Source organism: Podarcis melisellensis (genome assembly GCF_964234715.1).
Source record: "Podarcis melisellensis genome assembly, chromosome: 12".
Classification (NCBI taxonomy): Eukaryota; Metazoa; Chordata; class Lepidosauria; order Squamata; family Lacertidae; genus Podarcis; species Podarcis melisellensis.
Window position 1 is genome coordinate 18,512,998 of NC_138544.1, and position 27,588 is coordinate 18,540,585.

Here is a 27,588-nt window from a genome sequence, read left to right on the forward strand (position 1 = left end):
TATGTTTTATGAGGTGCCATGAAGTTGTGGGAACATTAACCAGCTCAGTTTCTTTAGGTGAGCTACTCATTGAAGTGGTTATTCTTTCTCTTTCACCTTCCTATTCCATACATTGACACATTAGTCTAGGCGTTACCATACCAAGAAATCCTTGAGTCTATTTTACATGATTTGTGCTACATGAGTCTTAACCTGCAGAAGTCCAATAGTATAAAGTGTATGGTTTGCATGCAGAAAATGCCACACACAATCTCCAGGCTATGAAGATAAAGTTGGGAAGGATCCTGTTAAGAAACCCTGGAGCACAGAAAGCCTTTGCAGTGCCCTTTAATGTTTCTGGCCTGCACATTCCATCCATTCTTGACCGTTCGCCATGTTGGCTAAGGCTGATGGAAGTTGTAGTCCACTAACAGCTGGAAGGCCCCCCCCCTTGGTATCTGCTGTTCTACATAGATAACAGTGAGTGGATGGACAAGTGTCCTGGTTTAGCATAAGGGCAACTTCCTATGGCTTTTTCCACTGCTGTAGGATACAGCAATAAAAAAGATGGGGCTAATTTAAGGAGGGAAACCAGTAGCTTTTAGCAGGGGAAGAATGGCTGTAATCTGAATTTGCCATTCAGTTGCTTCTTCCTCCCTTCCCAAGCAAAACCTTTGAGTTTAAAATCACTTCGGAACTTGTGAGTTTGTGAAGCATTCATGCATTGCTGTTTTAGCAAGGTCTTCAATTAGACAAATAAGGCTCTGCCCCCTTTAAGCATTTTCTACTTTTTAAAAAAGCAAAGGCTTCCTGCTCTGGCTTTTTGCCTTGAGGTACCATAGAATGTCTAAAGGCTGCCTCGTACACAAATCCAGCTGGTCTGATCAATATGGAAGTAGGTGTGAAAGTTGGAAATTCCCAGAAGTGTTGAAAGAGATGCCTCTGCAAATGGGTTAGTTGCAGGATTTATTTATTTTTTTAAAAAAACAACTAAAGAAAGTTTTGTTTTAAATTTGATTTGGTCAGCAATGTGCTTTGCTGCATATCCAATTATCATTACAGAATTGAACTGAAACAAATACAGTGGTACCTCAGGTTACATACGCTTCAGGTTACAGACTCCGCTAACCCAGAAATAGTACCTCAGGTTAAAAACTTTGCTTCAGGATGAGAACAGAAATCGTGCTCCGGCAGCACGGCAGCAGCAGGAGGCCCCATTAGCTAAAGTAGTGCTTCAGGTTAAGGACAGTTTCAGGTTAAGAACGGACCTCCAGCACGAATTAAGTACTTAACCCGAGGTACCACTGTACACTAAGTTAGGGTATGGTGAATAAAAATAAGTGGAATGTTAAAACAAACCTTTTATGTTGTGTAGTTAGTATAGCGATACTTCCTGTCTGGACAGTGAGGTTTACAGTATCATGCCATTGATTAACAGCGTTTTTACGCTTTCCTATCCTGCACTTTTACAATTTATCCCTACCCCCTTTCCTTTACATCAGAAATAGGAAAGTTGTGACTGTCCAGAAGATGATGAACTCCAAACTCCACTTAGCCCCAGCCAGTCTGGCCAATCCTTGGCAACAATGGGTGTTGCATTCAAACATGTGGGGGCTACTGCTCCACACCCCCTTTTTACGCTGATCCTCTTGCTCTCTTATTTACACTCCAAAACAAGACGCTCAGTGCCTTTTTGCCCTGCTAGTAAGTTCATCTCAATTCAAGGAGCTTCCCCTGAAGAGATGGAGGAAAACCGCAATGGACATTTGAATGTATCTTGACTTTATTTTCCTTCACAGTTCATGGCCTTATGAGTAAAAACCAGGGTGGAGAGACTGCAGGAGGAAGTGAGGATTAGAGTGCCATGCTTGGCGTATACACAAATCAGTACAACTTCTGCAAATCCCTGGTAAGTTGGAGCAGGGCTTGTAGTATACTTCAGCATCAGCTGGTGTGCAGAATTTGGGCACACGAGCCAGTTCCCAAGCAGAACTGAAGAGTCAACTCTCCACCCATCCGCTTATCTTGCTTTCTGCAGCCCTTTCTACCTGCTCTCATGCCTGATGTTACATATGACATCAGAACTTTTAGAAAAATAAATGCGGTATCTTGAAAAAAAATAGTATACATTTAGCTTAAGGTGTCTGGGAAATTGCTTCTACTGTGGATAAAAGTGTATAACTGAACTGGAATAGTTTACCTTCCTTGGAAGACTTTTCATTTGAGGTTTTAAGGAGAGGATCGCGCCTTCTGGCTTCCTGTATTACAATATGAAAGCATACAAGCTCCATTTATTTCAGCAAGATTGGGTTAGGGAAAAGTGATTATAAGATGTATTCAATTCCATGATATCAAAGGTATATAAAGTTAAAGTGTCAGCCAAAACATTTAAGACTTTGACTACATGCTTGTAGGAAGCCTCTGCTGCTTTCGACGATTTCCTGTTTCTCTGAACTCTTCCCTTTGCTTCAAATATTCAGCCTTGCATTCTTCATAAAACGCTGGATCATTGTAGCTAAAAGACAGGCAAAATGCATTCATTAGGTCTAACAATTTCTCTACTCGATTTTAGTTACTAAACTACTTAAATACATGTAGGAAATGGTGCAGGGAAAGCAACAACAGCGAAACTGATTCTGTGGTAGGTATTCTATGTGACTGCAACCATAGCTGGTGTTTACTTCTTGCTCATTTTTAAGAGAAGGCAACTCATCAGCCTGCTGTTGCAGAGATGTGTGAAATGTGTGTAGGAGACTGCATTTATACCTACACCCCACAACCACAAATTGATAGTTCTTGTTGAATTGCCTGCAAGGGTGTGTGTGTGTGTGTGTGTGTGTGTGTGTGTGTGTGTGAGAGAGAGAGAGAGAGAGAGAGAGAAAGAGCGAGAGAGAGTGTAAATCACCTTCCTTCTAATACTTAGCAGTTGGACCTTCTCTTTTTATCCTGCTACAAATGATGGGGGAGGGGTGTAGAATGCAATATATGGTTCAAACTCATACGAAAAGAGGAGTACGAGACAGTGGCGTAGCGTGGGTTGTCAGCACCCGGGGCAAGGCAAGTAATTTGCACCTCCTAACCCGTGGATTTGCGCCCCCTAACCCCCAGATGTTGCGCCCGGTGCGGCCGGGCCCCCCCTGCACCCCCCACGCTACGCCACTGGTACCAGAGAAAAAATAGTACTGCCTTGTTAATTCTAGTGTCTGTGCACTTGCAAAATGGAACTTCAGATTGTCCGCCTTGCAACCCTCCATTACACCCTCAATCTTCCCCAGAGAGTTAGGCATGGGGGGGGGGGGGGAGAGATGAATGTGCTGTTGGAACTAAGGCTCACACAACATTGGATTTAACCCTGCGTCCCCTTAACAAAACAGGCAACCTCAGAGCAGAAGGATGCATTTCACAATAGCTGCTTTGTTCTTAAAACTGACTAGAAACTTACAGCAGGAAGGCTCCATCACTTCCCAAACAAGCCTCTCTGACTGTTGTAAGTGGCAGTTCTCACACTGCCAGGAAGTTCCTCTGAATGTTTAGTCAAAAAACCCTTTCTTGTAATGTGAACCCATTGGTTCAGTTCCTACACCCTGAAGCAACGCACATTTGCATCCTACTGTTGCATCCCTTCAAATATCTGAAAATAGTTGTCATATCACCTCTTAATCATCTCTTCTCCAGCCTAAACTTTTCATCATAGGACTGGGTCTTCAAGCTTTTTAATGTGATAGAAGGTGCAATGGTATAACCTAGGTAGATGCTTTATTAAGTAAGTGAACCAGAAGGGTAACAGCCCATACAAGTTATACACAGGGCATATTTTTTTCTAAGTACTCAGTAGTATGGAATAACTTTTTTTTTGCTTGCCACGGCAGCCATTTTATGCTGGCACACCTGACACTTAATATAAGAGTACTTGCATCTCATTTGTTACAAAAAAGAGCACTGTTAATACTAGTATAGATACATTTTGATTTTGTATCATATACTACCTATTGAGACTAAGATGATCTATCTTGTCAGCTTCTAGAGACCACTTTATTTTTAGTCCTCTTCTAAATTAGCGCACACACACACACACACACACACACACACACACACACACACAGGAAGAGGTATTAGATTACTCTTCCTTTAATTTATTGCTTGGTGTGGACTTATCTCCATGCATTGTACTTACTAGCCGGTGACGCATTCTTTCAGGGCTGCATTTTCTTCTCTGCATTTTACCACCATCAGAATGCCTGAATCCTGGCAACATTTGGTGAAGGCTGAAACAAAATTTGGGACAACTGGGGTTATACTGAATAACGTGTTAAGTGTAAATAGGTTGTGACCCTTGCTCTTGATCAGTAGTCTAATACAACTTCACTGCAGCAAAGTACACATTCAGCACAGTGGTGTTCTTAAGTTTCTGAAAAATGACAGAGGTCTATCACACAACTATCGCCCTAAATACGTGGAATGTCACTTGTTTGAAAACTGCTTTGTGCACTAAAGCAGAATGCAGTACTGGTAATACTGTAGAGTGTTTTTGCGCTATTGACTGGCCACAGTATTAGAGACAGTATTGGACTACAGGGATATTGGCTTGATTTAGGAATAAGGTTTTACATCAGAGGTGATAAACCTGTGGCCCTTCAGATGTTGGAAGTCCAACTTCCACCAGCCCTTGTCAGTATGTCCAATGGTGAGGGATGAAGGGAGAATCTGATGATAATGCCTATCTCCAGTCTATTAAAGAAAAAGATTGAATACCATCTCCTCCTTCACTACTATACATATTACATAACAATTTGCCTAATGTGCAGGAAGATTTAGATAGTTTTCAAACAAGCAGTTTTGCCAATGCACAATCTCAAGGACTGTTCCACAGTACAGCATGTAGAAGTGTTTAAAACAACAACACCCACCCCACCTTCATTTGCTAGTAAATTACTCTTCTCCATCTTTGCACCGTGAGTTTTATCAATTTAACTGTTACAACGAACTTGCTCCTATTACCAAGTGATGTAATATTCCATACAAAATGCATGTCCCAAAATAGTTCAACAAAACAAAACAAAACAAAAAGCAACATTTATATCGGGGCCGAAACAAAGCAGTCCATATTGCCCCAATAAACCAGCTGTTCTATGTAACATGGGTTTGGTATACAATCTTTCTTAGTCTGGATGAATAATAAACACAGTGTAGGCTATACATTCACACAGCCTGACCTTTGATTGTGCTAGCTTCTGCTAGGGTAGTAGTGGAAGAGGGCTTGAAAGGGCACAGTATTGTAATACCCTGCCATCACCCTAAGCTTGCCAAACAAGGTTTCCGCTCTTTATCTATTCCCCTTCCCGGACAACTTTATGTCCTTACTAGAGCACATGGGGAAAACTCCAAAATTCCTCTAACCCTTCCCAGGAAGCTCAGCCAGATATTGCCCGCCACATAGTCTCGCTAAATAATATCACTTTTCCATGCTGAGGTAGGGAAGCAGCCAAACTGTGCTCATGAGGGATTTCATCTTGCAGCAGTAGCTGAAGGTCTCAAGGCTGCCTGGTGATCAACCCCTGGTGCTGCTCAGCTTCGAATGACTAGCAACTCTGCCGTCACTACATTGGTGCACTGAAAACATATGGACGTAAGAAGAGCCCTGCTGCATAAGACCAATGGCCTACCTGGTCCAGTGTCCTGTTCTCACAGTGACTAACCAATGCCCATGGGAAGCCCACAAGTGCAGGAGCACAAGAGGAGGAGAGAAGGGCCCCACTGTTCTGATGGTGTGGTTTTTTTAAAGGCTGTTTTATGGGTACTCTCCAAATGCATCAAATTATTCCAGCCGTTAAAATTTGCATTGGGAAGCTGTCCAAGTCACTGATAATGCCTGATTGTATTAGTTGAGAATAAAACAAGCCTTCACGGAGAAGTATTTTCTCACTTGGTGACCGCTCTGATCTTCAAGCTTAGCCACTCCTGGCCTGCTGCCTTGAGCTTTTTGTAAGGTCTTTCTCACTTGTTTAGCAACAAGGTTGTAATTAGGCTCCCCCCACACCCCCGCGCTTCGCACTGTGTAACAAATTAACACTGCTCATACTTGGGAGTGATCTTCAATACTACTAAACTATTTATGAAACAGTATTTATTCTGTAACAAATTCAAGAGGTGAAACCCTTCTCCTTTTCATACTGCTTTCAACAAGTCAGGGCCCGTGTGATAACTAACACAGCTAGACTTTGATTAGCATTTTGCACCGCTGATTCCGATGGACCACTTCACGCAAGCCTGTTTTCTTTTGCAGATACAACTTCCGTGTCTGAAAGCCCATTGTGTCTCATGACGTGCGATAAACACACACATGTATTTTGCCATATGCAAAATCCAGAAGGTGACCAGCTCTCGTATGGTTGTCACTCAGGACTTCTGGCATGCAAAAAAGCACTCCTGGCATTTTCTATGAAGCCAGAAGTGCTCTGATGGCAAGAGTGCTATTATTTATCTTCCAGGAAATTCCTGAAAAAGGAATATTCTGTCTCCTAGTGGGCTTGCAATAGTTCTGATCAGTGTTGAATCCGGAATATAAATGAGAGCTCTGGTGTTTAAGGGGATAGTTTAAATAAAGAGCACTTCTGATCAATGAAAACTGTTAACCTGCTTAATTGGGTTAAAAAGATCTATTTAAAAAAACAAACAAAACCATGTCTGCATAAACACTGAAAATGGCAAGCACTGAGTTATAGGACATTTCTCTCTCACACACAGTAAGGCAGGCATAAGAAACCTGTGGACCTTTAGATGTCATTGAACTCCGAAGTCCTCCATTAGCCCCAGATAGCATGACCAATGGTAAAGGATTAATATCAAGATGTAATCCAACATCATTCGGCGCGGGGCATCCTACAATAAGGAATGCCTCTAAGATGTCATATACTGCTTAATCAAAATATCTCTAAGTGGCATACATAATAAGATTGTGCCTGCTACGATCATATGCAGATCATCCCAAAAAAGAAGGATGCTTTTTTCTTCAGTACAGTTGTTCTTATGTATATGCAAATTCAACTGATGAATGAATGAGTTAATAAACTCAGGCTGCTATGCTATATATGCTTTAGCTGGTTGTAAACCCCATTCAATATAGTAGGTCTTACTTTGGAGTAAACAGATTTGGGATTGCATTGTCAAAAGTAAAATGCATTTTCTTCAGTGACAATCCTGTGTGCTCTGCATTTAGACATGTCTGAGTTCTGTGCTGGTAGCCAAAAGCAAGACCAAGGAATCTAGTAACCTAAAAACGTTGAAGCCCTCCATTTCACATCTGGCTCTTAAAATATAATGTGTATCCTAGATATACAGTGTTTCTCTCATTTCATATAAACACAGCGATATAATAAGCTGTAAAAAATGTTGATGGGATTCTCGAGCTTAACATTTGGTCTAGAGAGCAATTGGATTTCTGCTTTCCCACTGGCACTGGCCAGCTTTTCTTCTTCCTTTTGCAATCATTCCCCCTGAAAGCTGTGAAGTAAAATACACCCACATGCACACCAAATAAAATAAAAGCCGAAGACAACAGGAGGTCCCTCTCACTTGTTAGCTCACCAGCTTCAGTTGGTTAAAGGTGTGATGTCCTACTGAACGGAGCCTGAACTGCTACAGAGAGCAAACCCCAGCTTCTGAGCAGCCCTGCCTGAGCTACACACAGCCGCGGCCACGCACACAGGAAGCATCATTACAAAGTGATAAAACTGCTTCCAGCTATATGGTTTTAATGTTGTTAATGCTAACTAAAAAGGAAAAGAAATGGGGAGGGAGAGCAGGCACGGGGATATAAGAATCCTACTATGCGAATGTATCGCACAGCTTAATTGCTGGCTTCTGTATCCCAAACCCTTTTAAATCCCGCAAATACTGGCGGGGGCGGGGCGGGAGGGAGGGGGAGAAGCTACAAAAGACTAGCTACACAAATGTAAACTAGATTCAAGTCCAAAAGCGCTGCACCTCTCACTTTTATTAACCGATTTTGAAGCTTCTTTTCTCCATGCAGAAAATTCAGAACAGCTAAAACTGAAATCCACTTTGGGGGAGGGGGAATAAAATGGATTCATAAATCAAACAGAAAGCTAGGTGTATACAACTCCCAAATATTAAAATTAAGTTCCAGGAAATCAACCTCCTACTCCCTGTTCAGCTTTACTTATTTCCCATGTTGTCAATAGAAAGCTCATCAACTTGGAGGACAGACCAAAGATGAATATTGCGTTCCCCATGTTTTCACAGTATTTTCCACAAGCTACCAATTGAGATAATAACTGGAGGGCACTACCCTTTTCACAATCAGGCGGCAATCTGCTGACATATACTGCATGCTGAGTGAGGAACAGTTGGCCTTTCAAGTCTAGTCTCGCACTGCAAGAAAAGGAGGGACGAGGCTATCCAATAATCCATAAACCATCGTTTGTATTTTTGAGCCTACTCTTAAAGAAACAACAACAACCCACAAGGTGTGTAGCAAAATAATGAAACTTAGCTTCCTGTGGTTTTATTTTTGTTTTTTAAGTTACCATATAGCAGATGTGGAAAAACATGCAGCTTCTGTATGGCTGCACGTTTATGTGGCTTATTGGTTTAGAAATGTTGTTTCTCATTTAAAAAAACAAAACAAATTGCTTTTCCAGCCTTCATGGGTGTAGAGCTATGTTTAGAAGCATACAGTGGTACCTCGGGTTGCATACGCTTCAGGTTACATACGCTTCAGGTTACAGACTCCGCTAACCCAGAAATATTACCTCGGGTTAAGAACTTTGCTTCAGGATGAGAACAGAAATTGTTCTCCGGCGGTGTGGCAGCAGCTGGAGGCCCCATTATCTAAAGTGGTGCTTCAGGTTAAGAACAGTTTCAGATTAAGAACAGACCTCCGGAACAAATTAAGTACTTAACCCGAGGTACCACTGTAGTAGCAAAACAGAAGGGGAAAAAAGCTACATTCATGTGTTATTTTTGTTTATTAACATCATTTATTTATTTATTTATTTATTTATTTATTTATTCTTATTTATTAAGTTTGCATACTGTAACACTTATTTTATGTGAATCTAGTAATCTCTATTTTTGAATGTACATATACCTGCTCAACCAAGTAATCTGGTTAATTCTACTGTTTGAATCATTTTGAACTTCCATAGCAACTAGTCAGTCACTTACTGAAGTAAATTATAGAATCATAGAGTTGGAAGGAGCCCTAAGGGACATCTATTGCAGCTCCCTGCATGACAGTATTTTAACTAGATCATACATGACAATCTCTGCTTAAAAATCTCCAAGGAGAGTCCATTACCTCTCATGAAAGTCTGTTACACCACTGAATACAGTGATACCTCTGGATGCGAGCAGGATCCGTTCCAGAGCCCCGTTCGCATCCTGAGTAGAACGTAGGACACGACTGCGCGTGTCAAGTTTTGCTGCTTCCACGCATGCGCGTGACGTCATTTTGAGCGTCTGCGCATGCGGCAAAACCCGGAAGTAACGCGCTCTGTTACTTCCAGGTCGCCGCGGAGCGTAACTTGAAAACGCTCAACCTGAAGCACATTTAACCCAAGGTATGACTGTAGTTCTCACTGTAAGAAAGTTCTTCCTGATGTTTAGTTAGAATCTCTTGTAGCTTGAAGCCACTGGTTCATGTCCTAGCCTTCACAGCAGGAGCAATCAGGCTTGCTCCATCTTCCATGTGACAGCCCTTTAGATATTTGAAGATGGCACTGTGTATATATAGCAATGAATGTGCTTTAATAGAGCTATACTATTTGCCCTCACAGAGAACCATCCACCCTGCAAAGGTAAGTCACTAAAGGTAGTATTCCCTGTTTTACAGCTACTGAGCCAATTCAGCAGGAGTGTGTGGCTTGACCAAACCTATTAAGTTAATAGGCATCTTTGCAGCCAAGCATCCCACATACAAAGTCACTTTATAGCACTCAGGTTTCTACAAAAAGGAGGTTCAGTGCACAACTATAGAGGGGGTGGTGTTTTGTTTATTTAAAGAAGGCAAGATTCACAGGCCAGGAAAGCTCAAAAAGTGGTGTTGTGCATGCCTTTTAAAATTGATAAGTCCTATAATATTTAATACGCAAAAAGGTATCCCACTGTTGGTTATTTGGGTGTGTCAATTTTGTGGAAGTGAGGAACTTTCACAACAAAGTATTAACTTGATTAAGTTGTTTTTGAAACAAGAAAACTGATGCTAATCTCATGTCAAATTACTTAACGCCAACTAGCATTTATATAGCACTTCTGAGAATATTCAAAATGTAACATCTCCGACAATCCCTGCACCAACCTTGTAAAGTAGATCAGTGTTGCTATTCCCTTATGCAATTTTTATTTTTTTATTTATGTATTTATTTTACCGAGAGAGGCTGTATAGTTTAAAAGAACATCAAACAACTTATAAACTGAAACATTGTAGAACCGTCTTACTGGATCTAACCAGGATAATCATTCATTTTGGGTAAGTTCAAATAGTCTATGGAAGTACACAAATGGAGATGAGTACCGTCCTCACCTGCTTTGCTAATAAAGGTTTTGCTGCTGTTCACGCTAGAGGAACACAGTATATCAAATTTTAAAATCTTCATAATGTAATAAGAAAGTGTCTCACTCAGACTTATGATTTAATTGTAATTCTCCCCTATACACTTAGCAAGTAAACCACTGCCAAAGTAACACTGGCGATCTTAGGACCTGCCTCTGTGGTTTATATATAAAGGGTTTACAATTTTACTACTTAAGAGCTGGTCCTATGGAGGTGTTACCTCACCATTTATATTTTCTTCAACACTTATGATATTGCTATCACACTCTTAAAATAAGAAAATCTACCATGAACCAGAACAAGCTCAAAGTTAGCCCCCCCCTCGAACCAAAAAGAAAAAAAGAAAAAGAAAAAAAGCATATCCCCTAAGATTCACATCATTCTTTTTTGCTGTACGATTCAATTTGGGGGTGGAGAGAGAGAATCTGGAGTGATTAGGTGCTACAAAGTATTGGGTATTTGAAATCATTTATTTTTTAAGACATCTAAAGGCTCATACTTAATGACTGAAGCTATAAACATGCTGATTTTTAAAAAATAAAATAAAAACAAAGTTATGTCTTTGACTTTGTGATTTATTAACTTGTTATTTTGAAGATTACACATTGTGCAAAGAATGGATTTACGGGTGCATTTAATGAGGCAAGTAGAAGGTACAGCAAACATGAAAAGACTGTTCTGAATTGTCGTGTGTGAGCTATTTGATATTTCTGACACAGTACAAAAGGCGGCTTCTCTGTAGATTGATCACGGTTCGGTTAACATCACTGAATATCTAATACCTCCAACTCAATTAATTCTCACCTGATTAAGATCAGACTGATATTCAAACTAAATCATCTCTCCAGTCAAGTAGAAATCAATATTTCTTATTTTACTTTTAAATTATAGCAACAAATAAAATATACACATTGCCGTGTGCCAGGAGTGGCTTTTCCCAGCTTGGCCCACTATGGCATGCATAACAGAGCTGATTAAAGAATTATTCTAATTTGAGCAAGGACATATAGAAAAAAACAATATTAAATCCGAATATGGCGAGATGGAAAGAAGTAATTATAGGGCAAGCAGAAGATTGACATAGCATAAACTCTTATTCTCTAAAAATTTACCTCATTTGTCAGATCTGAACATCCATTTGCCTTCGCGTTCATGCCTGCCACACTATGTTTATAATCCCATATTAAATAATGATCCTCTACCCTACCTCCAACAAAGTCCCTACAACAAACCCAGCACATCTTCCTTAACAGAACCATTTCAGAAATTGGCACGTGTGGGAAACTCTAGAGGGACAGGAGAAAGAAAGACCAAGAGCCTACTAAAAATCAAATTCTGCTCAAATTTAACAGGTCTCTCTCTCTGCCACCCCCGCAATCTAACCTTACTCCACAACGCAGCCACTTTATTTCCTTCTGGTAAACTGGGGTATTCTGAGCTATAGGCTCTTGTAGACCAATCCTACATATGCTACCACTCCAGCAAATACAGTGGTACCTTGGTTCTCAAATGCCTTGGTACTCAAACAACTCTGAGCCCAAACACTGCAAACCCGGAAGTAGGTGTTCCGGTTTGCGAACTTTTTTCAGAAGCCGAACATACTCCTTTTTGAGTGTTATGCTTCCGTTTTGAGTGCCACACTTCCGTTCTGAGAGTTACGCTGAGGTCTGTCAGTTTCTGCTGTTTATTTTGCATTTTTGTTTTGCGCCTTTTTTGTTTTGTTTTTGTGACTGTGTGGAACCCAGTTCAGCTACTTGATTGATTGATTGATTTATTGATTGATTGATTGATTGACTGAGTGAGTGACTGCAGTACATTGTTCATTGCTTTCATTTATGGATCAATCATCTTGTTAAGATAGTAAAATTCATGTTAAATTGCTGTTTTAGGGGTTGTTTTTAAAGGTCTGGAACAGATTAATCCATTTTGCATTACTTTCTATGGGAAAGTGCGCCTTGGTTTTGGAGCGGACTTCCGGAACGATTTAGTTTGAGAACCAAGGTACCACTGTACCAGTTTGCGGCACTAGAGCAGCAGCTGAAATTAAACGGCACAGTACTAGTCACTCTAGGGCAGGAGTACCCAGGATGATGTTCTCCAGAGGTTATGGACTACAGTTCTCATCATTCCTCACCACAGGCCATGCGCAGCAAGGTTGGGGGTTGGGAAAAACTCACTAGCACACCATCCTCAGTGACTTTCAGCTAACACATACAAGCAGAGTTACGACAACACAAAGAGAACAATAGGGGAACTAGAAAAAGGGATGGTTCCGAATCTTCAGTTTCTTTTTGAACTGTCAGAAGTGCACATGTTCATTATTACATAGTATTTGCAGTGAACACCCCATTTTGTGACCTTGTTTTGGTTTTTAAAACAATCTTTTAATTATTGCACGGATGCTTTGCCACAAAAGACAAGCAAAGTGTTATGGTAGTATAGTGTTACAGCACCAGAATCAATTATTATAGTACTATATTGTTATAGCGCTATCTTTTCTGGCTTCTTTGTTTTAATGAAAGCGTTGTAGTAATAATTAAAGGCAGATTCAAAATAAACAAATGGGGCGGTCGTTTAGTGAATGTGTGCTAAGTTTCTTTCTCTTTTTTGATATTTTTCCATTTTTTTAACAGTGTTGTTTACATTTAAATCATTTTCATTTTTTTACACATATGGAATATGGGATTACTTGAATCCCTGGGCTCCCCGCCCCCGGGTTTCCAATATTTGTCTAGTCTTTCTACTGCATCTAATTACATTTTTCAAATTGTTTTAGGTTCACTTTTAAATTTAACCTTATTACATTTTAAGTGCTATAACAATCCTGCTAACATTTTAAAGTATCTACAGTGATTTCTAGGGTACTCTATAAATTTTCCCCACATTTTATTAAATTTCTTATCAACTTGGTGTCTGATCTTCACGGTCATTTTTGCCAATTCGGCATAGTCCATCATCTTGGTTATCCATTCTTCTTTGTGTGTGCTAAGATTCAACTAGCCCAAGTCACAGCAGCTATGTCATGCCCACTGGTGTGGACAGAATGCAGTGGGGTGCATATATAGCAAAATGCAATACAGTGGTACCTCAGGTTAAGTACTTAATTCGTTCCAGAGGTCTGTTCTTAACCTGAAACTGTTCTTAACCTGAAGCACCACTTTAGCTAATGGGGCCTCCTGCTGCCGCTGCGCCACCGGAGCACGATTTCTGTTCTCATCCTGAAGCAAAGTTCTTAACCCGAGGTACTATTTCTGGGTTAGCGGAGTCTGTAACCTGAAGTGTATGTAACCTGAAGCGTATGTAACCCGAGGTACCACTGTACTCTCAATAGTATAGAAAGTCAATTCCAATTCTAGCTTACAACAGAATAATAATAACTGGGTAGTTCTAAAAGTGACCCATATGGAAGCAGCAGCCTTGGCCAAATGCATCTTGTCGCACTCATGAAATGCTTCTCATTGAATTCATAGCAATTTCTGAGGGGAGAGACAGTTCATGTTGAGCTGAAGTTGCAGGACACCCAGAACACACCAAGTTCCCCAAGAATGACCTTTCCAGTTTCCAAAACTGTTTTTAGAATGACCTGGAGGAGAGCCAAGAAGTTGTTCACTAAACCAGAGATGATCTGCCTTCCCAGAAAGGGAACTAAATTTAGTCCCGGCCTAGAAAGACGAGTGCCGGGCAAAGGAGTTAATTGGAACTTTAAAAGCAGCCTTGGCAAGGCAAAAGGCCGGTAGTAAAATTAATGAAAAAGTAATAATGAAAACAAAAGCAATACCCAGGAAGCAACAAGCCTTTGACACAGAACTATCTGCAAAAACAAAGACCAAGTGAGTCTGTGTCCTTTCTCTGCAGATCTTTGGGGGTGGCGCATTTTCAGAAGACCTGCTTGAGAATTAATCCCAATTTGTTGACAGAAAAGTTAGCTAGATTCAACTGCAATGGTAAAAACACAGCTTTTCCAGTCCATTTCACAGGAGTGCCCTGATAAAGCCAGGGCAGTCCCTTTATGCAGGTATGACATTAACACCTGGCAAATTCAGGTAAGCTCCTACACCATGAAACACTTCTTAGAGGACTAAGGGGATGGAGGGGATCCTACTCAAAGGTGGCCCCCAGCTGCGGGTTTCCTGCTCTGTTTTCGATGCAAAATGCTTCAGAAAGAGCAGACTCCTGGCATTTCACACCATTTTATCTTCTAACGGAACTGCATTTGCTAGTCATCTCTCACTAGCTTCAAGCCCCTTCCTCGTTTACACACAAAGCCTGCGCACTGATCTCAGAAAAGTGAACAGCAGGTAGCAAAGAATCCATTTCTCCTTCCTGCTTCAAATCGAGACTAGTCCATTCAGTTAGATATGCATTGTTTGGGGTGCCTCTGGGGTAGGCCCTAAAGAGGTGTCAGACAGAGGGACAAGCCAAACAAGCAAAAAAGATTGCAGGGAAAGCAACATTGACTCAAGGAGAAATTTCAACTGAAATATGAGATCACAGACCCAGGGCCCGTAGATTAATTGTGTGCAGGTGACTGGCGCTGTCAAGCATCTGACAGCACCAAGTATCCTTCTCCAAGAGGCACGTCTGCAGATCTAATCCAGGTTAATGAGCAACACCAACTCTGAAACTAAAAATATAACGGAGATCAATCTGAATGCTTGAGATAATCATTTACAACCGCAACCCTCGTTGAAGAAACGGAAGAGTATAACATGATACTGTGCTGTGGATTCAGAACACGCAACAGCGAGCAAAAGGCAGCAGGAGCAGAGACTGATTGGAGAAAGACGTAGCAAAATAATGAGCAATATTTATTTATTAAATTTCTATACAGCCCTTCATTTGAAGATCACAGGGCATTCTACATTATAAAAACACTAAAATACATACCATAACAACAAACAAAAACAACCCCCCCCCCAGTTTAAAAGGCCATAGATGGTTTAATTAACCAGAGAAATGTTTTTGCGTGGCGCCTAAAGTTATGCAATGAAGGTGTCAGGCGAGCCTCCCTGGGGAGAGCACTGTACAAGCTGGGAGCCACTGCAGAAAAGGCCCATTGATAAGAAATGAGAAGCTGAGAAGAAATAACAAGAAATAACACATTTTCCCTGTTTCTCTCCCAATAGAGGTCACCATACAGGGTGACCAAAGCAGTTTCTGTGCCTAACTGGGTCTAAATCCTGATTGAAATGGATCTGGAAAATCAGTTTCCTCCAAGAGCACCTGGATCTGGTCCGCAACCACCCACTCAAGGACGTTGCTCAAGAAGGGGAGTTTGGCAACTGGCTGGCAATTACTTACAATTTTCCAAATTCCAGGAGAGTTTTCTGAGGAGTGGTTTTACCAATGCCTCCTTCCAGCAGGCAGGGATCACGCCTTTTCAGAAGGAAACATTATTCACCTGCCTAACCCAGCCAAGCTGCCCCCTCCCTGCTAGTTTCATGCTGTGCCTCTTATAATACCTGTATAATGTGTATGTGAACAAAAAGTGTTATTTTAGACTACAGTCATACCTTGGTTTTCGAACGCCTTGTGAGTCAAACATTTTGGCTCCCGAACACCGCAAACCTGGAAGTGAGTGTTTCAGTTTGCAAACGTTATTTTGGAACCCAAATGTCCAACGGGGCTTCTGCGGCTTCTGGTTGGATGCAGGAGCTTCCTGCAGCCAATCAGAAGCCGCACGTTGGTTTCCAAATGTTTTGGAAGTCGAACGGACTTTGACTTCCATTTGACTTCCAAGGTACGACTGTATTTGTCTCGTGGCCACCTTTGTCCCACACACTGAAAGTTGGAGACATCTCTGACAACCAAAGGGACCACAACACAGTTTGAAAGATACTGAAGATACTTAAATCCCTCAGAAAATGTCTTAAAACCAACTGTGTTTTGGCACCACAATATTAGACCTATGAGAGCTGGTTTAGTCTAGTGCCTGTGGCTAAGTGCTGAGGAAAAATACCCTCATTTAATCCTTGCGTCAGCTAAGAACTGACTACAAGTGGCCTCTTCAAAATTACTAACATAAACAAAGTTGCCACATTCCAATGCATTTAGCCCTCCAATGTTTTTAGAGAATGTGTGAACATGCCCTTTTCCCTCGTGCCCTCCTTTTTAGTAGGCTAAACAAGCCCACTGGGGATATCATTCTCCAAAAACACTCATTTTATAGACTTTTCCTTCCTCACGTCCCAACACCTGTAAAAATGAAGCAGGCTTTGTCAAGAAAGAGGTCTATATTTTGTGACAAACATACCTTTTTCGCCTATTAGGCTGGTCCCTTTCAAGAGCGCCAGTAGATTAGTTTCCTGTTTCCATAGTAAGAATTCTTGACCAGGGTCTGGAAGAGGCAGAACTAGAACACACACAAAGTTCCCCTACAGCTATCTCCCATCAGTGCTTAATGCTACGTTAACCTGTGTCAAACTGCAACACGGCAACATAGCCTCAGTCTCAGTTTTCTCATATCCTGTAGGATCAAGTGCTCTACAGTTGGGCAACAGCAGGTGTGATATAGAATATAAAATGGAGACAGTTTGTAGCACTAAGCCTTCTAGCTGCAGCCTAAATTGGTCTTCAAAAGGCTTAGCGTCCGTATGCAAGGCAGGGGGGGGGGGAAACCTACGAGATTCTTGGTGGTGAACACACCTCTTTCCACCACCAGATGGGGATAAAGCAGATTATATATAACCGATGCCTTTAAATTAGTTTATCTGTACAGAGGCTTTTGTAATCCAAACTCATGCTACAGCCACCACTCTGAGGCATATAACTCCATGTTTCACTAACATCTCCTACTACTTTTCATGAGAGAAGGCTTTCTTTTCAATGGAAAAGGTGGAAGACAGAGCTTCTTCTACCATTTAGTTGAAACAGAAGAAGTTCTGCACCTATTATTATTATTAATTAAATTTGTATACTGCCGTTCATCCACAGACCTCAGGGCGGTTCACAACATAAAACTACAATATAAAAAACACAAAATACACAATAAGAACAAAAACAAACCAGTAACCCACAACACATTTAAAAGGGCATCAGATGCCAAAGGCCTGGTTGAAGAGGAACGTTTTCGCTTGGTGCCTAAAGGCATGTAATTAATGCACCAGGCAAGCCTCTCTGGGGGAAACACTCCACAAATGGAGAACACCTTCAGAAAAGCCCCATTCCTGTATTGCTACCCTCCAGAGCTCTCGTGGAGGAGGCACATGAAGAATGATGGGTGGCTTCATATGGAGAGAGGCAGTCCTTAGCCGTTTATAGGTCAAAACCAGTATTGGGATTAAAAAGAACCCGCATGTTTTTCTACACTAATGAAGCATCACACTTAAAAAGATGAGGAAATAAGCGTAAAAACACATATCTTAATTCCTTCCCATAAAATATCTGAAAGCAACTGCACAATAAAAACAGCCACACAATTTCATATATTAAACACCATCTCTAGGCCAATGAAGATACAGTCTGGGATGTATCTTTCCACTTGCTAAAAAAAGGAAGACAATGGAAATGATGCCTATCTGAGACGTACATGAAGTGTACATGAGCCCATCAGGTGAAGAGCACATTATAAATACTTGAAAGATGATCCTTCAGCACTTCCAAACTAGCATGAATATTGATAAAATCAAGAGTATTTCCAGGTTGTCAAAATAAAATGCCTCCTAACACAGCTAAATGTGCATCCATTTTATTTTATATAAATCTTATCTCCTTAAACTGTGACTGTTATCTCTTTCTCTCTCTCTCCCTTTTAAAAAAATACAAATGAACAATGTATTGTACTGCTATATGAAATCCTCTAGAGGGCAACTAAGTTTCAGAGTAGGCCTAAACAATCAGTTCCTTAATTATTTTAAAAAGAGCCCCCCCCCATGTCTTTAATTTCACCAATGCTTTATTTCCAACTCTACATGTATTTATTTGGAAAAAAGCCCAAATGAACTCAATCGGACTTACTTCTGAGTAGACATGTATAGGCTTGAGAAGTCAACTGCCTAAAATCATTACGGGGTGAACAATTTTAAAATAGGGAAAAGTGTTGGAATGAAAGAGAAGTAGTCAAAACTAGTGACTGAGACAGAGTGACTATTTTTTGGCATGGAATTTTTGAAATAGCTTCCATTACAGAAAATGGTGGAAGATCTGTATATTGATCAGACTATTTCCCTCAAAGTCACCTAATTTGTACAGTACAAATTAAGCAACCAACACTCTTCCCATTTTTATTTTTATTTAAAAAAAATACATTTTTTAGGTTTTGGAAATGACACAATGAAGCAAATGTTTAACAAGCTAAATACAAGTGGTATTTTTCAAATAACTGGTGCAAGACTTTAAAAAAGGACATTTTTATTTTGCACTATTTGCCTTTCAGGCTATCAAGTTACTACTGCAAACTATTTTTTTGTTGCTGGTAAGACCATATTAGTTCACCATTAGAAAGCTGAGTCAACAGCAGCAATTGTAGATGTTCCAGATATCATTGGGATGGATAAACTGACAAATAAAGTGTGATGAAGGAATGACTCTGAAGTTTCTGTGCAACTAACTGCAAAACGCACTCCGTTTATTCTGTGCTGGAATGCCCAATGTAATAATGTTAAGACTGAAAAACGCATGGAAATATTTTTTAAAACATTTTTTAAAGGAACAAACCTTAGAATACCATACAAAGATTAAATGAAGTAAAGGGCTTAGTTACATGACACTCCATAGGTTTCAATAAAGAAACCTACTTTGCCAGTGAGTAGCAGCTGATTTAGGCAGGAAGCCATATGGACTGACAAAAAGTGCTGCCAATTTACTGACTATTTTTTCCTTTTCAGTTGCTCAGCAAAATCTAGTTCTAAAAATGCAGTTCTAAAAGCTGGCTAAATAGAAGTATTTTCCATTTGACAAAGAGCTGATTAGCACCACTTTAAATATTAGGAATTCGAATACACGTAGAAAAACTACTGCTATGCTAGGCTGCATCAAGAAAAGCGTAGTGTCCAGATCGAGGGAAGTAACAGTGCCACCCTATTCTGCCTTGGTCAAATCACACCTGAAATACTATGTCCAGTTATGGGAGCCGCAATTTAAGGACATTGACAAGCTGGAACATGTTCAGTGGAGAGTGACCAAGATGATCAAGGGTCTGGAAACCAAGCCTTATGAGGAACAGTCGAAGGAGTTTGGTTTAGCCTGGAAAAGAGGAGACCGAGAGGAGATAGGATAGCCACCTTCAAATATCTAAAGGGCTGCCACATGGAAGATGGAGCAAGCTTGTTTTCTCCTGCTCTAGATGGGAGGATGATTAACAAAACCAATACTCCTGGCAAACTGGGAATATTCCCTCCCTCACCCAACTTTAGGATAGTCCACCATTCTTCAGCAGTTTCTTTTTCTTTGAGGAAAAATAAGTGGCTCACGTACACATGTAAACTAAGCTTTAATAACACTGTAACAAAATAACGTAATGAGAGAGACTAAATACAGCAACATGAAACTCAATGCAATAACATGAGGCAAGTCTTGGTCCCTCTTAACTGACATTCTTAACTGAACACACTGAAGGGAGGGGCATAACACACAAGCCCCGCCCACCAGATACCAAAAATTCTACTGATCAAATGAGGCCCCAGTGTTTTTCTTACACTAGAGCAGGCATAGGCAAACTCTGGCCCTCCAGATGTTTTGAGACTACAATTCCCATCATCCCTAGCTAACAGGACCATTGGTCAGGGATGATGGGAATTGTAGTCTCAAAACATCTGGAGGGCCGGAGTTTGCCTATACGTGCACTAGAGGCTAGGACTAAAACCAATGGCTTCGAGTTACAGGAAAGCAGATTCTGAGGTAGAACTTTCTGACAGTAAGAGCTGCTGGGACAGTGGAGCAGACTCCCTTGCAAACTGGTGGGCTCTCCTTCCTTGGAGGTTTCTAAGCAGAGGTTGGATGTCGATCTGTCATGGATGCTTTACTTGAGATTGCTGCATTGCAGAGGGTTGAGAGGAACCCCTCTCAACACTACAATTCTATGCTTCTTGTTTACTCTTACAAGCAACTACAATTAGATTGGCATGGGGATCTCTGGAGCCGTTTTATAGGCTAAAACCAGGGACAATGAACTGGCTTTCCAGATGCTGTTGGACTGCAACTTCCACAATGCCTTGCCACTGCTCATGCTTGCTGGAGGCGATAGGAGCTGGAACCCCATAACATCCAGCAGGAGGGGACCCCCCCGACAAGTTCCCAACCCCTGCTGCCTTACTTAAAACCATGTGCGCAGAGATTCAACAAGATTGAATGAGGAATGTGCACCAGTTACCTGGTGGTCCAAGGCCATGTGTTAATGTTAGGTTAACATGCATGTCCTGTAAGCCAATGACCTATACACCATAATTCAAAAGGTACACCGTATTTTTAGCTAGGCTAGGTCTGGCTGAGTGGTTTGCTTCAGGCATGTCAAATCTCATTCTTCTACACCTGCCCCATGTATGCGAGAAAAGATTTAAGCATGTTTTGGAGAGGAATAGTGCCATCAGTTATAGTGCAGTGTCTGAGCTTGATAGGCACATTATTGTTTGCAGTATCTACAGTTATAGGTTAATACTAAAACTTATTTATATAATTGAAGTGCATTTACAGCTTACAGAAAGGCAGCAAAACCAACCAAGAGTCTTGTGGCACCTTAAAGGCTAACAGATTTTATTACAGCAAACTTTCATGAACCACGGTACAAATTCATCCAATCTTAAGGTGCTGCAGAACTTTGTTGGTTAAAAACTCAGAATTTTGTAATTTAGAAAGTGTGGTGTTTTTTTTTAATTCTGAAGGCACATAGTCTAATAGCACAGTCCAATGTCCGCAAAGAATTAAAATTCAATGTGGCTTACGCCCAGGTAGGTGGGGTTAGGAGGGCCGCTTAAACTGTTGACAACTGAAGAGAAATAATGGTTCCTTTATTAGGTCCACTGACATCATTTGTTGGAAAGCCATTCAATTGACTGGTAGCTTTGAATGCAAAACGTGGATTACTTAAATGGGTAGCTCTTTTGATCAAAAGCAGAAGCAGTTTTCCAACACTATAGTAAATAATTTCCATGAAAAGATGCATCAGATTCAACAGTAGAAAAACAACCTATTTCTAGTGTGAAAGTAACCTTAGGGCAGTGTTAATAATTTATACTCTATATAAATATTTACACATATGTACAGAAAACATAGTAGGACCTTCCTGGTGAAATTTATTTATGTACAAACACACAGATAACTGCATTAGTCCACAATGTAGAATGAAACAAGGGGGGGGGGACCGAAGCAGCTTCTGCAGATTTCTTTAATGTCAGGCATATGTAGCAGTTATAAAGCAGATTTCTTGACTGTAAAGCATATGTCATTGCCAAAACAGGAGAAAGAAGCCCCCCTTTTCTCTTATTTTCATATTACTGTTGCAAGCATTCATCAACAATACGCATTCATATGCAGCTATCCTAGCAACATGTCACTGCTATATTATTTTTAGAGTGTCGAAGTGACATATGCCACAGTATTTGCAGATATTTCTATTCTCACTTAGAAGTGCAATATTAATTGCTCTGAAACAAAACCAAGTAAAATCCTCAAACCACCACCAATGACAGACTAACTAGTGTAAACAAGTAACCGAGTGATACATTTGGGGAAGCAGGGAGAGGACGAACAAGGGAGAGACTGGGGAATCAGCAGATGCTGCCTCCATGTTCCAAATGCTTTCTTTGGTCAGATTTTATGGTTTATTAAGACAACTTCTAAATATTTTGCAAGAGTTTAAGCAACAAAGAATGCCTATAGCGGAAGAGCATGTGCTCTGCTTATGTAAAGCCCCAGGTTCAGAACCCTCCAATCTTTGGCGATTTGGGATGAAGTGAGAAAAGAAAAAAGAGAATTTGCGTCTCCACTAGTGAGTAAGCACAAGAGTGAATGCAAGGATTCGTTCATCTCTCTGCAGCAGAAGTCAAAACAGAAAAATCTAGAGATGGAGTGAAGGGGAAAAGGAGCATAGGATATTTACACACAACTGAATTTTCTTTTCCAGCATGGTAGACCTGAAAGGGTGTTGGACCAGATGATTCTGGTGGTCCCTTCCAACTCTATGATTCTGTGGCAGTAGCTCTGGGCAACTGTAAACTGGGGAGTGGAGAATTGTGATCATGCCGCTAACTCCACCCACAACATCTACATTGCGATTATGACATCTGTATAGAGACCAAGTGTACACTGCAGTGCCATGCTGCACAAGTCATGAAAGTGAATCCTATGCAAGCTGGGATCTGCATGTGCGGATACAGATTATATGAAGGAGTGTAGTGACAAGCACATATAATCATAATTCACACCCCTACCTACAGACAATTTGTTAAAAGCTATTGCGTTTACACACTGCCAAGTACACACCGCCAAAGACAACCTATTACACATAATAGTGAGGGCATCTAAAAGCTACAAAAAGCTAACACAGTATTGCGTGCTGTCTGGAAAGAATACGCAAATATAATTTAATAAGATCCTCAAATATAGCTATGCTAGCCAGTAAATATCATCCCTGGACTAAAAAAAAGGTACTGTATTGTGCAAAGTTTTGCAATAAAGCACTGCCAGATACTGCGCTCCTTAAATGCTTTAAGGGACAGGGGGAGAATAGATTGGAGTGATTCTTCAGGCATTCAGAAACTGTGTGAAGTAATCATGCAACAAAGCAACCGAAGTGATGAGTATGCTTAGGGTTGTAGCCAACCAAGTTCTACTTAGAGCATGCCCAATGAAATTAATGGACCCAAGTTAATCATGTCTATTTATTTCAATAGGTTTACTCTGGGTAGAATGAACTTTGGACAACCTGTAGATTTTCCAGGGTTCCACAACCACAGAAGGCCTGCAGGAGTAGAAGAAGCTCTCTGCTTCAGAAGGTCGCCCTCCAACTTAGAGACAGTGACCAAATGGGGAGGACGTGAAGTTGTGTGCTTTTTTTTCTCCTTCTCGCACCCCTGCATAATTACTTGATTCTCAACATCCAAAGATGGCTTGGGAGAGGTCTCCAAGGAGGAAGGAGTGCAACCTGAATACAGCATCAGAAAAGTATCTCTGTGTCAGTATTTGTTGGAAGTATTTTGGTGCCTCAGGAAGAAGTCAATGTAAATGAGACATTGTAGAGAGAATGTGGAGGAGCTCCGGGAGCAATACCCCCCATTCATCCACCTTCCTTTGAAAGAAGTGCCTTCAATCCTTACGCTTCTCAGCAACCCCCCCCCCCTGCTCTTTTAAGCCACTGCTGCTTTATTGAATCAACGTATAGCCCTTAGAGGTCCTGGGCCCTAAGGAAGTCAGATTATCCTCCACCAGGGCCAGGGCCTTCTCAGTGATGGCTCCAACCTGGTGGAATGCTCTGTCCCATGAGACCAGGGCCCTGCAGGATTTAACCTCCTTCTGCAGGGCCTCTAAGACAGAGCTATTCTGCCTGGCTTTCAATTTGAATTTATCCCAATCTTTTATTCCCCTTCCTTCCCTCCCCCTTCCCTTGTATGAAGATTACCCACTCTGGGATCCCACTTAATTCCCCCCTGGTCTCCTTGCTGGCCACAATAGGACTAATTTAGCCAGCTAGCCCTGGTGATCATCTAATGTTTATTGGATGGATTTTCCCCTAAATTGATTTTAAAACTTTGAATTTATTGTTATTCACACTTTTATACTGTATTTTATGCTGTTTTTTGTTGTATCACAATTAAGTGTATTAAATTTGTTGTTAGCCACCCTGAGCCCGGTTTTCTGAATCGGGAAAGGCAGGGTATAAATAAAAAATTATTATTATTATATTTTAATGTTAGTTTTTTTAAATTGCACTCTCTCTCTCTTTGCATCACATTCTTAATGGATTTAGCAATATAATTCTATGTATGAAACTCAGTTTTCATCCTAAGCATCAATTGAAAGCCCAAGCACCTTAACAGTAAAGTCTTGTGCAAGAACCACAGGCATTAATCAACATCAGTGAAAGTAAAGAGAAATCAGAGGAAAATACATACTTGGGTCAAAAATAAAGGTTACAAGCTGTGGTACAGGTCTGGGGATTTTAAAACCAGAGACGAAGCGGTGACACTGAACTCTAAAACCTAGATGACACAGTGATGGTGGTCATCTCAGCATGATGACCATTATCTGAAAGGCAAAGATTTTCATCCCTTTTAAAAGCACTCTGAACCTGGCCACCAGTTTTTCTCCATCCACTGAAACACTATGGAGCATCTATGAAGTTCTGACCTTGACTGAAACCCTGCTTCCCTTCTCACCAGGACTAAAACCCATTTATCTCCTAGAAAGGTCATAATGGCAGCAATACACAGGACACAAGGAACAGCCTAGATCAGTGGTGGCTAAACTTGGTCCTCCAGCTATTATGGGACTACAACACCCATCATTCCTAGCTAACAGGGCCGGTGGTCAGGGATGATGGGAAATGTAGTCCCAAAAACAGCTGGAGGGCCGAGTTTGGCCACCACCGGCCTAGATTATATTCCAGAAGTCATCCTAGAAAAGCAGTCTTACATGTCAGTGACTATTTTCCAAAGATGTTACTGAATAAGAAACAGAGAAGGTTTGAACTTTCCCCCAGCCTTCTTCAGTGTGGAAGAATCTACCAGCATCAGTGTCATCTAAAACACAGAAGCTCTTTGAGAAGTCTCACTGGGGAAATTGAGCAGCTTTTCAATACCTTCTCTCTTAAAGGACACATAATTGTTCTTCTATGGATGTGAGTCTGTCAGTTCTTACAAACCAATCTTATGATTTACCCATGGGACTCAATGAAGACTTACTTTCAAGTAAGCATGCATAGGATGCATGTTGTTTATGGGCCCAAAGAATATTCCTGCTCCTGAACCTAGATACTCATGTTAACACATCACCACACTGCTCGCATATCATTAGAATAGCTAATGATAAAGATGTACTTAATTAGCAAGCTACTGTTTAAGCCTCAGGAGTTGGTTGTATCAGAGTTCTTGCTGCGGATATTAATGCAAATATATTCAGGGAATGTGTCAGGATTAAACACCTCTCAGTTAATGGCGGTGTTTTAACTTGATGGCTTAACTACCTACATTATAATGATTAAGATAGTAATGGCATATTGACCCCAAATTATTCAAGTCTTGGTTAAAGCCCTAGACCAATGTCAATTGTTTAAAGAACCAAAATGAGAGATAATTGAGGAGATACAAGTTCATCTGCCATCATGCTTGCCTTCTTTGGACATTACACTAAAAATCTGGATAATGAGAGAGATGCAATTAAAACTTTATTGAAGGTAATATAAAATTTAAGACAGTGCTGATAGGAGTAAGGCAACCTGGCTGAAATTGATATTCATTAGGATACTCCTTATATGAATAGGAAGCATTTGGACTTTGTCGTCTTTAAAAGAGCCCCAGCTGGTAATGGTTGAAGGTTAATGCCTTACCCCATTCTGTTCAATTTTCTGTCCTAATTAGTCATCTAAATCTATAGCTGTGAGCACCAAGTGTCTGTGCTCAAAAGAAACTAATTAATGCTAGCAAATTAGATCAAGTCCAAAGATCCAACAGCCAAACTCTTAAATGCTCCTTGTTAATAGGAAGTGTAGCTGTCAATAACTGCTGTTGGTGGCTATAATGAGGCCTCTTTCTTTCACTGAAAGTGATTTCATTTCTCTTTGTCCTCGCAAAAGCTGTTCCATTCCCTTTAAGGAAAAAAAAATACATGCAGTTGCGGTGTTAATGTTAGCTGCCTGACCCATTTCTTGCGATCAGCTGGGTTGAAATGACATGGAAAAACCAAACAGGGGAAGTCTTTGCTCAGCCACACCTTTCATTTCAACCAACTTTCCTTGGAATCCCTAATACTGGCCTATGAGTATCTAGGTTTTCTCCATCAATGAACGCAAATATCCAAATGAACCGTAGCGACATATAACTGTTTAATGCAGAAGGTGATATCACCCACAGCATAAGGAATTCTGTCTGAAGTATAGTTTTCACACAGTTTCTCTAGGATGCTTCACACATTACAATACGGTATTGAAGAATGCACACTGAAGCTTTAGCACATACCATTGTCTACTCATAAGATGAGATGTGTTTATACGAGTTTATTTCACTATGCTTCCTGAATTGCATGATGTAATGATAAATGCAGATATGTAGCATGAAGCTACTCTACTGGTAGGGAGTTCAAACGGCTACATGTGAAATATTTAGTGTATAGCCAAACAGGCTGTTAGTTTAACAAGCCAGCTTCATAAACTATGGCTTGAAATTGGTTAGCTTTGAAACTGACCAGAGTCTGTGACAAACCAAGATCCCTAGACAAGAAAACACAACAAAATGAGATTCAGGAAAACTGATACTCAGGAAGTGTGTGAATAGCACAAGCCTGAGTCTCACTTCGGCTCATGCCAGTCATGTGCATCCTTCTAAACTATGGAAAATACTGCCTTTCATTTTCATCGCCGCTCTTTAATCCCATACTTTATAAAAACAGAAATAGAATGAAACAAAAGAATAATTGTGACACCACCACTAGTATTTGATTTAAAGCACACTCCAAAAATTAAGAGGGAATAGCATACAATACATTGCTTGGTTCAAAAATCAGTCGAGCATTTTGCAATGCAGTAAGCCAGCAACTTACATGGGGGTTACATTTGGGGGAATCGCATCTAAAGCCAAAATCACATACTAGTCAAAGCACAGTGGGTTCAATGGCAGATGGGATTGCCAATGTATTTTTACCCTGGACACCTGCCCCCTTTCTAAAACTATTTTGCCAACCACATAAAGCTGAATGGGCACAGTTAAATGCAGGTAAACTGTGGCATTACTGTATTGAAGAAATGATAAACCAAAGTAACAGTAAATGTGGAAGTGAATTTACAGGGTTGTTTTTTTAAAGCAGCTTGCTAATGCACTAGTATCTCAGGCTCTCAAAATATTTATTAATTAAATTTATATCCTTCTAAGGAGCTCAAGGTGGCATACATG

The 27,588-nt window shown here is 40.7% G+C and overlaps 1 protein-coding gene across 1 annotated transcript in view; it reads right to left on the bottom strand.

The window, feature by feature from the left end:
* Window positions 1–1,740: 1,740 nt before the first annotated feature.
* CMC1 (C-X9-C motif containing 1) overlaps window positions 1,741–27,588 on the bottom strand; it is a 43,814-nt gene continuing 17,966 nt past the window's right edge. Inside the window, exons 3-4 of the mRNA XM_081883496.1 lie at window positions 4,154–4,244; window positions 1,741–2,494 (exon numbers count right to left, since the gene is read on the bottom strand). Coding sequence (XP_081739622.1) covers window positions 2,380–2,494; window positions 4,154–4,244 — 206 coding nt within the window. The 3' untranslated portion in view covers window positions 1,741–2,379. The remainder of the gene's footprint in view (window positions 2,495–4,153; window positions 4,245–27,588) is intronic.